This window comes from Hyperolius riggenbachi, chromosome 4 (genome assembly GCF_040937935.1).
Source record: "Hyperolius riggenbachi isolate aHypRig1 chromosome 4, aHypRig1.pri, whole genome shotgun sequence".
NCBI lineage: Eukaryota > Metazoa > Chordata > Amphibia > Anura > Hyperoliidae > Hyperolius > Hyperolius riggenbachi.
The window spans coordinates 404261278-404277025 of NC_090649.1; the positions used below are offsets into that span (position 1 = coordinate 404261278).

The following is a 15748-nucleotide window of genomic DNA, read 5'->3' on the forward strand; positions in this document are numbered from 1 at the left end:
AATGGGAATGCTTCTGTCAAGATCACAGGACTCTTCACTAGACTTGGCCTCCTAAGCAGCTTTGACTTCCAAGGAAGCTTTGGCCAATTATCAGCTTTATTGTCATTGGATAGAAGAAGCTGATGTTGTTTGCCTTAAAGCCTGGTCTACACGTGCCGATGTTTGTTATCAATCAAGCCGCTGATGCTGCTCGATTGATAAGATCCAACAGGTCCGATCTCGCCGCGGCCGATTACCCGCTCGTTCCCCGCGAGCGGACAATAGCGGGAAATCGAGCGGAAGATAAGCGGCGCCGGTGGGGACGAGCGGGTATCGAATTCGACGCACGTGTGGACGAGCGGGGACGCGCCGGGTACATGCGGGATGCGGAAGAGTCGATCCGGCGGCTAATCAAGCTGCCTGATCGCTACGTGTAGACTAGCCTGGTTTAACCTCAATTAGCCGCCAGATTGACTCTTCCGCATACCCACGCGTACCCGCCGCGTCCCCGCTAGTCCGTGCGTGAGTTGGATTCGATACCCGCTCGTCCCCGCCTGTGCCGCTTATCTTCCGCTCAATTCCCTAATCCCCACTATTGTCCGCTCGCGGGGAATCGGCCGCGGCGAGATTGGACCTGTCGGATCTTATCAATCGAGCTGCATCAGCGGCTCGATTGATAAGAAACATCGGCACGTGTAGACCAGGCTTAAGAAAGGCCTGGTAAGTACACAAAGCATCAATATAAATGCTGCCATTAAGAAAGAGAAGGGAAGGTTATACCCAAGCAAGAGTGCTTCATTCTTTGTCATATAAAATACAAGGAGGTATTGCAAAGTTTTAATTACCACCCAGAAGTTATTATGGTATATTGATGACATTTTTTCAGTGTCCTTCATTGGTTCCTGACTACATGAAAAGAAAATCAACTCATTGGCCTCAATTCACTAAGCTTTATCAAACACTTTACCGAATGTTTGATAATTTACCTCATGGGTAAAATCTAATTTTGAATCTACTAAGGCGTTATATATTTATTGAATGTTTTATCGAGAAAACATTCAATAAATCTGTACCACCTTAGTGAATTCAAAATCAGATTTTACCAATGAGGTAAATTATCAAACATTCGGTAAAGTGTTTGATAAAGCTTAGTGAATTGAGGTCATTGTATCCTTTATTTCTTTTACAGAATGTAGCAAAAGTGACTTAAGTGTGAATTTCCTTGCACCTCACAACAGTGTAATAAGATGGGCAATCATTTCCATGAACTGCCATCATCTTATCATTAATTTGCCAGGCCCTATTGCCCTTCTTATTCAATAACTTGCTGTAAGCCGAGGGCCGGATTTACCAATAGGCACTGCAGACACGTGCCTACAGGCGGGCCCATGAATAAGAGGCAGCTTCCTAGGCGCCAAAGTGTCCTGTCCTCTCCTTTCCTTCTCTCCCTCCCTACAGAGTGCGAGCAGAGCGTTAAGCATCAGAAGACTCGCTACATCCAACATGCCAGCGATGACTGCTTCATTCTCTCCCCTGCAGTGCGCCCAGCGTCATCTTCTAGGTAACAGTGGCATCTCCTTACTGTAAAGCCCCTACATGTACTAGCAACGGAGACACCGTTGTTACCTAGGAGATGACGCTGGGCATGCTGCAAGGGAGAGAATGAAGCAGTCATCGCTGGCATGTTGGACGGTGAGTCTTCCAATGCTTAATGCTCCGCTTGCACCCTGCAGGGAGGGAGGGATCTTTAATACTGTTCCGCATAGGGGCTGATGGGGGACACATGATCTGACTATCTATAGGTGCTAATGGGGGCACATCTGATTATCTATAGGGGCTAATGGGGGCAAATCTGACTATAGGGGCTAATGGGGCACATCTGACTATCTATGGGGCTAATGTGGGCACTATCTATGGAGGCTAATGGTGGTACATCTGACTATAGGGGCTAATGAGGGCATATCTGACTATAGGGGCATTAGCCTATCTATAGGGGCACTGCCTATCTATAGGGGCTAATGGGGGCACATCTGACTATAGGGGCTAATGGGGAATATCTGACTATCTATAGGGGCTAATGGGGGCACAACTGACAATCTATATAGGCTACTTGGGGCGCTGACTATAGTGGCTAATAGGGGCACATCTGACTACCTATAGGGGCTAATGGGGGCACATATGACTATAGAAACTAATAGGGGCACATCTGACTACCTATAAGGGCTAATGGGGGCACATCTGACTAAAGGGGTAATGAGGGCTCTGACTATCTATAGGGGTAATGGGGACACATCTGACTATCTATAGGGGCTAATGGGGGCACTGACTATCTAAAGGAGCTAATGAGGGCACATCTGACTATAGGGGCTAATGGGGGCACATTCTTCTAGTCCAGAATTGCATGTCTAGGGACAGCACAGATCAAAAGTTGGGGTCTGCCTATTCATGTGGCTGCAGCTGTTATCCTTGGAGGGCAATGTTTTTCTTTAATTACCGGGAACAAAAGAATCTCCCTTTAACAGACCTCCTCACAGCTAAGTGTGAACTCTGGCAAGCAACAGGACCAAATGGTCCCCGTACATGACAGAGAAAGCCTGAGCACAGCCAACCCAGCAGGAGACTTGACAGAGAGGCACCACTGTAGTCATGTTTAAAATAACTTTATTGGATGATTTTTGCCTTTTTAAGAGATTTATAGTACTTATGATCTATATGAAAATTATACCTCTGACCACTAGTAACGTGACGGTCATTTTCGTCCCTCTTGTACGAGGCTGCAGTACACCCCTGCCCCATTATTCCACTTCTCAGTAACAGAAAATCCTACAATATTCATGTCTGTTATGACTGTGATTCGTAGTCTTTGGGGATTGTGAATTTGCTATTATTATTTTTGTGCGATGAACATGGTCTGAGTTATGTAAATGTTACATATTTTGGACCTTAGATTCCTGCCAAAAATAAAATAACACCCAAACCCCAGCCCAGGCGTTGGCTCTGAGCTCTGTCCTCATAGCAAGTTTAGATAAAAGAACCACAGCAATCTCAGCAAAAAGTTCTCCAGTTACCACCATATAAGTATTGCAAGCAGCAGCATGAGAACCCAGGCTAGCTGCTATTTTAATGGAATTTTATACTGAAACAAAGGAACTTTCTCAGACTTCCACACAAAAGAACATTTTTCCTCCAAACCTTTAAGTAATCATTTTCTTTGGTTTTTCCCTTTTATTTTATCTGGGCTACTGGCTTAAAGACATTTTCTCAGCTGCATACCTGCTTTAAGCAGCGCAGGAAAAATCCTAGCCTTTCTGAAGATTTGCTACCTGAAGTAGTATTGTTCTAGCCAAGGCAGAGTGTTTGACAATTTTCATTCACAGGTTTATAATAGTATGAGTAGGTTCTCTGTCCTTCACAGAGGTGGTGGCAGCCCTGTACCTAAAATATTGTGTAGTAAAATGTTTGTGTCCCTCGCACAAGTGTTTGTGTAGCGCTTAGCCTGCCTGCTGCCTTATACCAGTGGTTTCAGCGCATCGATTGCATCCACGTGGCTGGACAAGGTTGAAATTGGGCCTTGGGTGGTCCAGCCACTAGGGGGCATGTGACAATACTGTATAATGAGTTGTTTTTTCTCAATATCAAGCACATAGGGTCCAAAGAGGACACTGACAAAATGTAATCCATATAATATAATAACTTCTGGGTAATAATTAGAACTTAACAATACCCCCATGTATGCATCTCCACCCCTCCTCTCCCCATAATAAGAAGGAACAAATCCTCTCTTTTCTTTGCTTGTATGTGTGATATGCAGATAAGCGCATAGACCAGCACTCTGTTCATAGAGATACCAGGTACTAGAAAAAAAAAACCTAGAAAAAGATTTTAAAATCCCAAATTCAGGTGTTTTTTTTTTCTTCTATTTACACATTTTTTAGAACATTATTTTTAATAATTTAAATAATGCATAAAAAGTCTTTACACAAAAGCTGTAATTTCTGAAAATTAAAAGGAAAATACCTGCACCGCCACCAACTATCATGTTTTTTTCCTGCAATCTCCAGCTGCCTGCTTAGTACCCCTGCCTGCCCATGTGACCAAAGGAGGAGTGCTTCAGATTGACTGGGAGTGAGCAGGCAGAGTTATTCGCTGTGTAACATGAGATCTATGAATTGGTGAAGCAGACATTTTCATTTTTTTATTTTCAAAAACTAGAACATTTTCCCATATTCCCTCATGTGTATAGAGACGATATTTGATCTGGGACTTTAAAGGATACATCCAAGGAGATTGAAAAATAAAAATCCACTTACCTGGGGCTTCCTCCAGCCCCTGGCAGCCGTCCTGTGCCCTCGCTGCAGCTCCGGTGGCTCCCAGTTACCTCCGGTGCAGATGCCAACCTCGCCAGGTCGGCTTCTTCTGAACTCCAGCGTGAGGCTCACATGGTTGCGCTGACGTCATCCAGGCCATACTGTGCAGGTGCAGTACAGTCCGGAAGATGTCAGCACGTCCACGTGAGCCACACGCTGGAGCGCAGAAAAAGCAGACCCGGAAGCCAACCTGGTGAGGTTGGCATCTGCATCGGAGGAGACCAGGAGCCATCGGAGCTGCGGCGAGGGCACAGGATGGCTGCCAGGGGCTGGAGGAAGCCCCAGGTAAATGGATTTTTATTTTTTAATCTCATTGGACGTATCCTTTAATCACTTCAACCTTCAGTGTTGTTTCACCTTATGCATCCAAGCAACGTTCACCTCCCATTCATTCACCAATAACTTTATCACTACTTATCACGATTAAATGATCTATATCTTGTTTTTTTCGCCACCAAATAGGCTTTCTCTGGGTGGTACATTTTGATAAGAATTATTTTTTTCTAAATCCATTTTAACAGGAAGATTAAGAAAGAAATGGAAAAAATGCATTATTTCTCAGTTTTTGGCCATTATAGCTTTACATTAATACATGCTACTGTAATTAAAACCCATGTATTTTATTTGCCATGTGTCCCGGTTATTACACAGTTTAAATGATGTCCCTATCACAATTTATGGTGCCGATATTTTATTTGGAAATAAAGGTGCATTTTTTTCAATTTGCGTCCATCACTATTTACAAGCCTATAATTTAAAAAAATTTGACTTGAATAAAACTTTTGACATGCATATTTAAAAAGTTCAGACCCTTAGGTAACTATTTATGTTGTTGTTTTTTTATTGTAATCTTTTTTTTTCATAAAAAAATGTATTTGGGTCATTTTTGGTGTGGGAAGTACACAGCTAATTTTTAAATGTAATACAATGTATTTATTTATTAAAAAATACATGTGGGTGTAGTTTACTATTTGGCCACAAGATGGCCACAGTTAAAAAAAAAGTCCTGGAAGCACATGATAGTTCCAGGAACCAGAAAGAGGACGGGGAAATTTTTTTGCAGAAAGACAGCGGTCTCTGATAAGAGACTGTTGGTTTTTCTGTGAGGGACTTAGGTCGATGAATGGGAATTATATTCCCATTCATTGATTGGGGCTAACGGCGGGCGGCGGGAGCGTGCGTGAGAGCGTGCACCGCACAATGATAGCAGCACAGCCTATCTGGACGAACATATTCATCCAGATGGGCTTAAGTGGATAAAACTAACGTATTTTATTTGCCCATTTGTCCCGGCTATTACACCATTTAAATTATGTCCCTATAACAATGTATGGCATCAATATTTTATTTGTAAATAAGGGTGCATTTTTTTAATTTGCGTCCATCACTATTTACAAGCATATAATTAAAAAAAAATTATAGTAATATACTCTCTTGACATGCATACTAAAAAAGTTCAGACCCTTAGGTAACTATTTATGTTTTTTTTTTATTGTAATTGTTTTATTTTTTTTATTAAAAATGTTATTTGGGGTTTTTTTTGGAGTGGGGAGGTAAACAGATACTTTTAAATGTAATTGATTGTGTATATTTAAAAAAATATATATATGTAGATGTAGTTTTACTATTTGGCCACAAGATAGCTACAGTGATTTTTTTGTTATTCATCCTGTAAGCGTGATGACGTGACACTTAGAAAAATTGCGGCTTTTCAGAGAAGCCATCGGTTTTTCATACGGAGACACTGATCACTGAATGGGAACTGTGTTCCCATTCATTGATCTCCGGGACAGCAGAAGGTGGCAGGAGCGTGCGTGGGAGCATACAGGGCCAGCGGCAGTTAGTGTAACATATCTGGACAGATATAGCCATCCAGATAGACTGAAGTGGTTAAAAAGAACATTGTATGACTCATAAAGAGGAACAGACATCATCTTCTTACCTTATTAAGTCGTTCAAGATTTTCTTTAAGAAGCTGCTGATACTCACATTCATTTTTATATCTGTAAAATAGAATTTACAAAGAGTGCCAGGATAAACTCTGAACAGCAAGTTGGTCAGAAAGAAAGAGATGGATAATGCCATCTGCTTTTCAGCACTGTAACACCCTATAAAACCTTTAAAGTGACACTGAAGCAAAAAAAAAAATATGATATAATGTATTGTATGTGTAGCACGGATAATTAATCAGAATCAGAATCAGAATCAGAATCAGAATCAAATTTATTCGCCAAGCACGACTGGGTCATGCCCGGAATTGGGTTTGGCACCTTACACTTGCTCAAAGTAAACACAGGAAGTACAAAAAGACAAACATGCAGAGACAAAAAGTGCAGAACAGTCCATACTATATACAAAAACAGGGGTGCAAAATGGGCAATAGAATACAGTAAAGTGATCAGTGTCAGTGTCCAGATTCAGCATAGAGTTATGTTCGCTAGTTCAGTCAAGTGAGTTCAGGAGGTTGACAGCAGAGGGGAAAAAGGAGTTACTGTGCCTCGAAGTTTTTGCGTAGATGGCTCGGTACCTGCGGCCTGACGGTAGACGGATGAAAAAGCGGTGACCAGGGTGTGAGGGGTCACCGGCAATCTTCAGTGCTCTGGAGCGTAGCCTGGAGATATGTAGGCAGTCGAGTGAGGGGAGTGGTCTCCCAATGATCCTTTCCGCCGATCTAATGATCCTCTGAAGTTTGTATCTATCCCTGTTGGACGATCCAGCGTACCATACAAGGATCGAAGAGCAGAGGACGGACTCTATGGTGGCAGTGTAGAAGTTCATCAGCAATTCCTGGGCCATGCCGAACTTCTTCAGTTGTCGGAGGAAGAACAGCCTCTGCTGGGCTTTCCTCTGAGTTAAGGTGGTGTTTTCCTTCCAGGTCAGGTCATTTGAGATGGTGGTGCCCAGGAGGCGAACGCTGGCCACTCGCTCAGCTTCAAAGCCATCAATGTGGATTGGTGGGGGGGCAGGAGCATGCCTCCTGAAGTCTACTATCACCTCAACAGTTTTGGCTGTGTTAAGGACCAGTCTGTTATCCCTGCACCACTGGCATATTCTGTCGACCTCCCGGCGGTAGTCCTGTTCGTCGTTGTTGGTCACCAGGCCAACGATGGTGGTGTCATCCGCAAATTTGATGACCTTGACAGAGTTTTCCCTGGATCTACAGTTGTTTGTGTAGAGGGAGAATAGGATCGGTGATAAGACACAGCCTTGTGGGGCCCCCGTGTTTGTTACCCTTGGTTGAGAGATGACATCCCCTAGCTTCACGACTTGAGACCTGTTGGTCAGGAAGTCGGTGATCCACAGGCGAAGGGTGGGATGGACATTTAGCTCTTCCAGATTGCTCTGCAGTATGCGGGGGCAGATGGTGTTAAAAGCCGAGCTAAAGTCTAGTAGAAGGATCCTGGCATACGTGTTAGATTTGTCCAAGTGATCGTTTACAAGCTCTAAACAGATGTTGATAGCATCATCAGTGGGTCTGTTTGCTCTATATGCAAACTGGAATGGGTCTAGTAGGGGGGTGGCGTCGAGCTTAATGTGGGACAGAACTGCTCTTTCAAAGGTTTTCATGATGTTGGAGGTGAGGGCCCTATTAGTAGCAAAGAAAAGAGTCTCATACTTTTACTTTCAGTTACATAGCTTTTTTTTGGTAAAATTGCATCATTCCCTAAATGTTGTAGTTTACAAACTACGCTCTGTATTTTCAACTATGAAGCAGAGCAGAGCGAATGAATTGTATGTGTAGGACAACTAAGAAATAGAACATTGGTAGCAAAGAAAATAGTCTCATATTGTTTTCCAGTACAGGAAGAGTTAAGAAACTACAGTTGTTATTTTTGCAAAAGAACTTCTCTGAGACAATCCTGTTTTCTGGAGCACTTAAACATGCATGAAACAGTCAGAGACAGATTAAGATAAGGTTTTACAGCAGGAAGGTTCAAAGGCTCATTAGCTCTGCTCTGTTTTATAGTTTAAAATACAGAGTGTGGTTTGTAAACTGCAAATATTAACAGAATAATGCAATGTTATAAAAAATAGCATATACCATGGGCCCTTTGAAGTTCTGCCAGTTGTGGGCAGGATGGCAACTTTCATGGGGATGGGGGGCATAGGTAACCCATCACACACCCCCAGCTCCCCAACAGCATACAGTTTTAACAACCTCTCCATTTTTGTTTTTTTGTGCTCAGTTGCATTTAAAGTGTACCAGAGACCAGCTAATTAAAGATTTTTTTACTTACAAGGGGCTTCCTCCAGCCCCATAAGCACCGCTGAGTCCCTCACCGTCCTCCCGAGTGCCTCCATTAAGCTGAAATCTGCTCCAATATTTGGCTGAGTGACATCAGCAGGGGCCTTCTGGGCAAGCGCAGAAGACGCCGGCCGATGTCACTCAGTCAGACTGGGCCCGACTGAGCAGAATACCGGAGTTGATTGCGGCTTAATCAAGGACTGCGGGAGGGCGGCGAGGCATCCCTGCTTATGGGGCTGGAGGAAGCCCAGGGTAAGTAAAAAATAAATATTATTCTCATCTCTGGGTCACTTTAAGGTACATGCATACATACGATAATTGCCGACCAAAATGGTGAATAAAGACTGTTTAAGCTGAGGATTGATTGTGTGTACAGAGGCCACGTAATCGATGCTGCTTGGGTGTCAGGTTGTTAAGGATCTGTCCTACCAAATCCTTTTTTCCACTGCCCCCACCACAGGAACCAGTTGCACCGTGTCCCAATCGTTGTCCCTGCACCCCTTAATAGCAACAGTACACATTACTAGCCTAAAGGCTACCAATGCTCATATTTTGTGACATTTGAACTGTTATCATCATAAGGATAAAAGGAAAAATTAATCAAAATAATTAATGATGTTACCCTGAACCTACTGTGTGTATAAGATAATAACCTTTCAGTAAGATTTTTTTTCTGTATGTGTAAGCAGATTTCACTATAAACAATAGCAAGCTGCATCCTGGTTTGTATTTTTACTACACTGCACAGGAACATTAATAACACAACTGGCAACATCTCTAATAGGCTTTGCAAAGCTCACAAGAATTGTATTAAACATTTATGTGAAGATAGAGAAAAATATCTATATTTCTCCTCCTGTTTTATGTATAGATTTGGGTAACAATTTACTAAAGTGGATAGGCACTGAAGAACAATGAATTTAAATTATGCCCAGGCACATACACTTATATGTGTTACGGCCAGAACCCGTAGTGTGGCCACTTCTAGTTCTGGCCGGCCACTTCGGGTTCTGGCCGGTCAATGTGCGAAGTGGCCGCAGCGCAGCTGCCAATGTTAGAAATGGAATGTTACGCCGTCTCGCTGCGGCCAAATTGTTGACAACTTGCATAATTTAATGAAATATAGCCGGCGGCAATGTAATAGATGAAGCCGCCGGCTTTCGCACTGCCTCTCTCCTCCCCCGCCTCCCTCCTCTCCCCGCCTCCTATACAATATACGTAGCAGCCGGGGACATGCAGCCGGAGAGTCGTTCGTCGCAGCAGGGGCAGCAGAGCGGGGAGGCTGCAGACATTGCTTCTGCCAGCACCTGCTCTGCAGGAACGGCAGGATTCCCCTGCCGCGACGAACGACTCTCGGGACACGTGTGTCCCCGCCGGCTGCTACTTATTGTATGGGAGGCGGGGGGGGGGGGAGGCTAGGGCGATCGGGGAGAGGAGAGAGGCAGTGCGAAAGCCGGCGGCTTCATCTATTACATTGCCGCCGGCTATATTTCATTAAATTAAGCAACTTGTCATCAATTTGGCCGCAGCGAGACGGCGTAACATTCCATTTCTAACATTGGCCGCTGCGCTGCGGCCACTTCGCACATTGGCCGGCCAGAGCCCGAAGTGGCCGGCCAGAACTAGAAGTGTGTCAGCACACCAATAGTTCCATAGTACACGCTCTTTTATTGAGCCATGCGTTCCCACAAGAGGAAAAAGCCGACAATTGTTTCGGGGCCACACAGGGTCCCCCTTCTTCAAGGCGCGTGGTTACAAAATGCATACAAGTTCAACACACATTATATAATAACATAATCCCTACTCACCCCACCCACAGTGAATTCAATCAGTGATGTCATCTCCATTTGTTTACATAACAAACATGCCCCAATGTTCATCCTCTTGTACGATCTAGGTACTTATCTAAATGATAATGCTAATCAGTGCGCTCAGCGCTACTGTACCTATTATTCGTTACCTGTCAGAAGATCCACCAGTCACATCCTGTGTTAAATGTATGGATAATTGTCCCAGTGATTTGAATGTCGGTGGTGATAGTCAGCCGTTGGCTACAGCTGTAATAGGTTTATCCGCCGCTGTCAGCGCCGTGCAGCGGCGCTATTACAGCTGTAGCCAACGGCTGACTATCACCACCGACATTCAAATCACTGGGACAATTATCCATACATTTAACACAGGATGTGACTGGTGGATCTTCTGACAGGTAACGAATAATAGGTACAGTAGCGCTGAGCGCACTGATTAGCATTATCATTTAGATAAGTACCTAGATCGTACAAGAGGATGAACATTGGGGCATGTTTGTTATGTAAACAAATGGAGATGACATCACTGATTGAATTCACTGTGGGTGGGGTGAGTAGGGATTATGTTATTATATAATGTGTGTTGAACTTGTATGCATTTTGTAACCACGCGCCTTGAAGAAGGGGGACCCTGTGTGGCCCCGAAACAATTGTCGGCTTTTTCCTCTTGTGGGAACGCATGGCTCAATAAAAGAGCGTGTACTATGGAACTATTGGTGTGCTGACACATTTGTCTAATGTCTTATCTGGAGATACAGATGCCTATATCTCAGTGTCAAGCACCCAACCGATTTAATTGATGGTGTGCCCTTCATAACCCAGTGAACAGAACTAGAAGTGGCCACACTTCGGGTTCTGGCCGTAACACATATAAGTGTATGTGCCTGGGCATAATTTAAATTCATTGTTCTTCAGTTACTAGGCAGCAAAAATTCTCATCATGTTGCATCTTGCAGTCATGATCTCGCTCATATGTGACTAAGTGCAATAGCTGAGAGCTAGCAAGTGCCCAGCCTAGTGCATAGGAGCAGGTGACAGATGTACTTGGCACTTTGCTGCCCAGTAACTTTGGTGCAGGGTGAGATGAATGACGGCTCACCCTGCTGCCAGTGAAATTCCGGGTGGAGTTAATTACTATTCCTCTTCCACGTCACATCAATTCAGTGGGAGAAGTAATTTGGGGTCTGGCAATTGTCGGATCCCCAAATTACCCGAGCGTGGGTCGCGTACTATAACATAGCTGCTATAGCGACACCAAACTCAGGCACTGCGCAGCACGCAGTATGCGCTAAGAAGGCCTGCCTCGGCTGACAGGAGGTAAATTCACTGCTTTCAGCCCTCCGTGTGAAAGAAGTCCTTCTCACTCGTTCCATTTATGCAAGCAGCATACAGTTCAAAAATAACTTTGATGGTAAGTTGCTTTAGCACTTTTTCAAGCACTGTACTGCGATCGCTCCAGAATCGTGGCAGAAATGCTGCAGATACCGGGTTTTGCAATTGCCGCTAATTGCAAAACATCCACGATCAACGCCAATCGCGGCAGTGAGATCACTGCCATAGGATAGAATAGCACTAGTGCTTTAAAAAGCGCTAGCGCTTTGGCGATTAGCGGGAATCGCCCACTAATCACCTTAGTGTGAATGGGCCTTTAGCAGATATTTTTGCATCAGAATTCAGGGGGACTATTTCTTGCTCATCACAGTTAGGATTTTCCTCAAAAATAGCTTTTTTGCCAAAAATACAAAAGTGCGCTATACAGTTGTTGTTTTTTAAAATGTGCATTGTATATATTCATAATATATACAAGGGGTTGTAATTTAAGAGAAATAAAGTGATGTGGTATGCAGAGTTACACCCCTTTCACACAATTAAGCCTGGATGTGTCTGTGTAAACAGCTAATGGACCTTTACTTAAATAGACAGGTATATATGTTTTGTAAAAGTGCACTCCTATCACCACTACATACACAAAAAAGGCCAAAAAGTCATAGGGCTTGATTCACAAAGCCGTGCAAACTGTTTAGCACGGGTGTGCTAAACAGTTAGCACGTGAAGTGCCGTTCGCGGACTTTTGGTAGCGCAAAATTCCGCGATTCGCGCGATCGTGGACTTTTGCACGCGCAATTTGCCGCGATTCGCGCAAATTGCGGCACTTTGCACGCAAAAGTCCGCGAACGGCACTTCACGTGCTAACTGTTTAGCACACCCATGCTAAACAGTTTGCACGGCTTTGTGAATCAAGCCCAATAGTGTGAAAGACTGCTGTGAATATGTAAAAATGTGTTATTTTTAGTGTGCAAATTCCATATGCCTTAAGTAAGTGAAGTATGGTCCGGTGTTAGTCGAGGAGCAGAAATGCAGACATCAAATGCCTGTGTTATGCTTTCATAGTGCTTACATACGTTATTAATATTTATTTTTGTAACATTTATGGTAGATCAATCAGCAAGGGCTTTTGTGACTTAATCTAAAGCATTTTAACTGATAATCAGTAAGTAATGCTCTTCGCTGCAGCTGATTGTATAAAGGCCAAATAATATTACTTTTAATGTTGAATTATTCATTAAATCTGTTAGATGATCCCTTTCCTCATGTGGGGCATTACAAAGTTGTAAACACAAATATAGCATATAAAGAAAAAATTCATTTTTGCAAAACAGTAAAAACAAAGAAATAAAAAAAAGCAAATGTAAAATGTGTGTAGTTCATGAATAAGGCTAAGAAGATCTGATAGTATTAGCTTAATTTTACCTATCATGGTAAAGCCATCAAGTAAATCAATAATTACACGTTTTCATAAAAACACGTTTCAACATAATGTTATTTGCTTTATCATTTAATGTGCCCATTTCTTGCTACAAGAAAGTAGAAAGTATTCAACAAAGATACTGGTCAGTCAGTATTTTAAAATAAATCAAGTCTACATTTCCATTATATTATTTTTTTGATTTAAAAATTAATTTTGTCCAAAAATATGATAATTAACCTTTAGCTTGCCTTGCTAACTATACTTACATGTGTACTGAGGAAATGAGTAATGTAAATGAGTTTGTTGCTGCAACAGGAAAATAAGATAAAATGACTCACTTGGTTTTGAATTCATCGACCATCCTCTGGGCATCTTTGTACTCTCTCTCCAGTTTTGACCGATCGGAAGCCAGTTCTCGGAGTCTCTGCCGATTCAGATCAATCTGTTCAGCGAAGGCTTCTTCTAAGCCAGAGATCTCATCCATTCTTTGAAAGGTCTCCAGCTGCTTCCTAAAGATGGCATTTCTTTGTTCTAGAACTCTGGCTCTATTTATGTAATTGGCAAACCTTTCATTGAGTTCCTGCAGGTGTTCCAGGCCTTGCGCCTGAGACAACCCGAGGTTGCTAAAATCGACAAGACTTTGCTCATCGAAGCCATCAGACCTCTCGTATTTCTCTTTGCGCACCTCCCGTAAGTAGCTCGTTTTGTACATCATGCTGTTGCTTCTCTCTGGGGAACCTTCCTCTCCCCAGGACAAACTAATGTGAACAACTTTCTGATAGACAAAAAAAGGAAGACTGTCCTGTCCCCTCTCTCTCGTGTGCTGAATGCCATCTGCGATTACAAAATGCAACGGAGCTCAAAGCAATGGGCCACAGAGTTCTGCTGCATTCCAGTGTCTGTCAGCATTTATTTTGTTCCAGGCAAAGCAATTGTTTCTTTTCTCTTTTTTTACAACACAGACAGGCTTAGATTAACAAACAAACACCGCTAACAAAGGTAAGGCAAACAGAGGATTCCATTACAATTAACAAAAGCATTTGCAATCAGACTACAGTAACAAGCTTGTCATCTTCCCATTTCCAAAATGTGAAAATATAAATGCCAAACTCATTTTGAAAATGTTGAGGTGTACTTTTTGATCAAAACAAGCAACCTTCCTGGGCTCCATCCCACATCTCCTACCGCAAGCATTTGAAAATGTGTTTTAACCCTCCTGGCGGTCTAATGAATTCCGCCAGGAGGCAGCGCAGCAGTTTATTTTTTTTAAATCATGTAGCGAGCCCAGGGCTCGCTACATGATAGCCCCCCGCCTGCTTCGATCGCCTTCGGCGATCTCCGATCAGGAAATCCCGTTCAAAGAACGGGATTTCCTGAAGGGCTTCCCCCGTCGCCATGGCGACGGGGCGGGATGATGTCACCGACGTCAGCGACGTCGTGACGTCATTGGGAGTCTCGATCCACCCCTCAGTGCTGCCTGGCACTGATTGGCCAGGCAGCGCACGGGGCCTGGGGGGGGGGGCGCGCGGCCCGACGGATAGCGGCGATCGAGCGCGGGGCGGCGGCAATCGGTGTGCTGATGCAGCTAGCAAAGTGCTAGCTGCGTGCAGCAAAAAAAATGAAGCAAATCGCCGGCCCAGTAGGGCCTGAGAAAACCTCCTGCGTGGCTTACCCCGGGGTTACCACCAGGAAGGTTAACGTGAACCCGAGGTGAAAATAAACTGATGAGATAAACAATTGTATTTATCCTCCTACTCCTAAAAATAACTTTTTTAGAAATCCCAAGGTTTTATTTTATATTTAAATATTTACAAAGTAGATTGAATGTTTTGTTGCCTCTGCTCAGTGGCAGTCTATTAAGTTTCCTAGAGTTAGAAAAAGGTCAATAGTTCATGTATTTTATCTCCCCCTGCCCTCAGACATTGTATTCTGCTAGGAAAACTTGTATGGCTGTAATTAGCCTATCAGTGATGTTACTATATTCTGGACAAGGCATAAAAAAAAACAGAAGCTGTCACTTCCATGCCCAAATATTAACTCTTTCAGGCACCAAAATAAAACAAGTAAAACACCCTGGTTACTAATATGTTTTGTACTGTACATACATATGTTTATCTCTTCATGTCACATGTCCCCTCGAGCACACTTTAAAGGCTCTGAGCTAATATGAAATGAAAGGTGCTGTGGTTGTAAATACATAGTCTGTTCACACAGCAGTGCTGTGCTGCAAAACTGGCACCTAGTTGGTACTGCAATAAACCTACAACTGCGACAGTATGATGCTACTAAAAAAAAAAAATCAGCTATTTAACTGAAAATAAAAATATGCACCTAATGTTCTCATTATTATCCGTACTACACATACAATGTATTATAAGTTTGTTCTGTTTTTTGCTTTGGGTTTGCCTTAAAGTGAACCCGAAGTGGAAAAAAAAAAATGTATTCTATGTGTAGTAAAGTAGTAATCTATAGAACATTAGTAATATGGAAATTTGTATTTTATTTTTTTTTCAGTTTAATGGCTTAATTTTTAAGTTTGCATCAGACTGTCACAGTTGCTGTTTACACACTCTGCTAAACACTCTGCCTTGTTAAAGGA

The 15748-nt window shown here is 43.0% G+C and overlaps 1 protein-coding gene across 1 annotated transcript in view; it reads right to left on the minus strand.

Annotated features, from left to right (window-relative positions):
- BFSP1 (beaded filament structural protein 1) overlaps positions 1-14022 on the minus strand; it is a 66112-nt gene extending 52090 nt beyond the window's left edge. Inside the window, exons 1-2 of the mRNA XM_068232303.1 lie at positions 13488-14022; positions 6289-6349 (exon numbers count right to left, since the gene is read on the minus strand). Coding sequence (XP_068088404.1) covers positions 6289-6349; positions 13488-13864 — 438 coding nt within the window. The 5' untranslated portion in view covers positions 13865-14022. The remainder of the gene's footprint in view (positions 1-6288; positions 6350-13487) is intronic.
- Positions 14023-15748: the final 1726 nt, after the last annotated feature.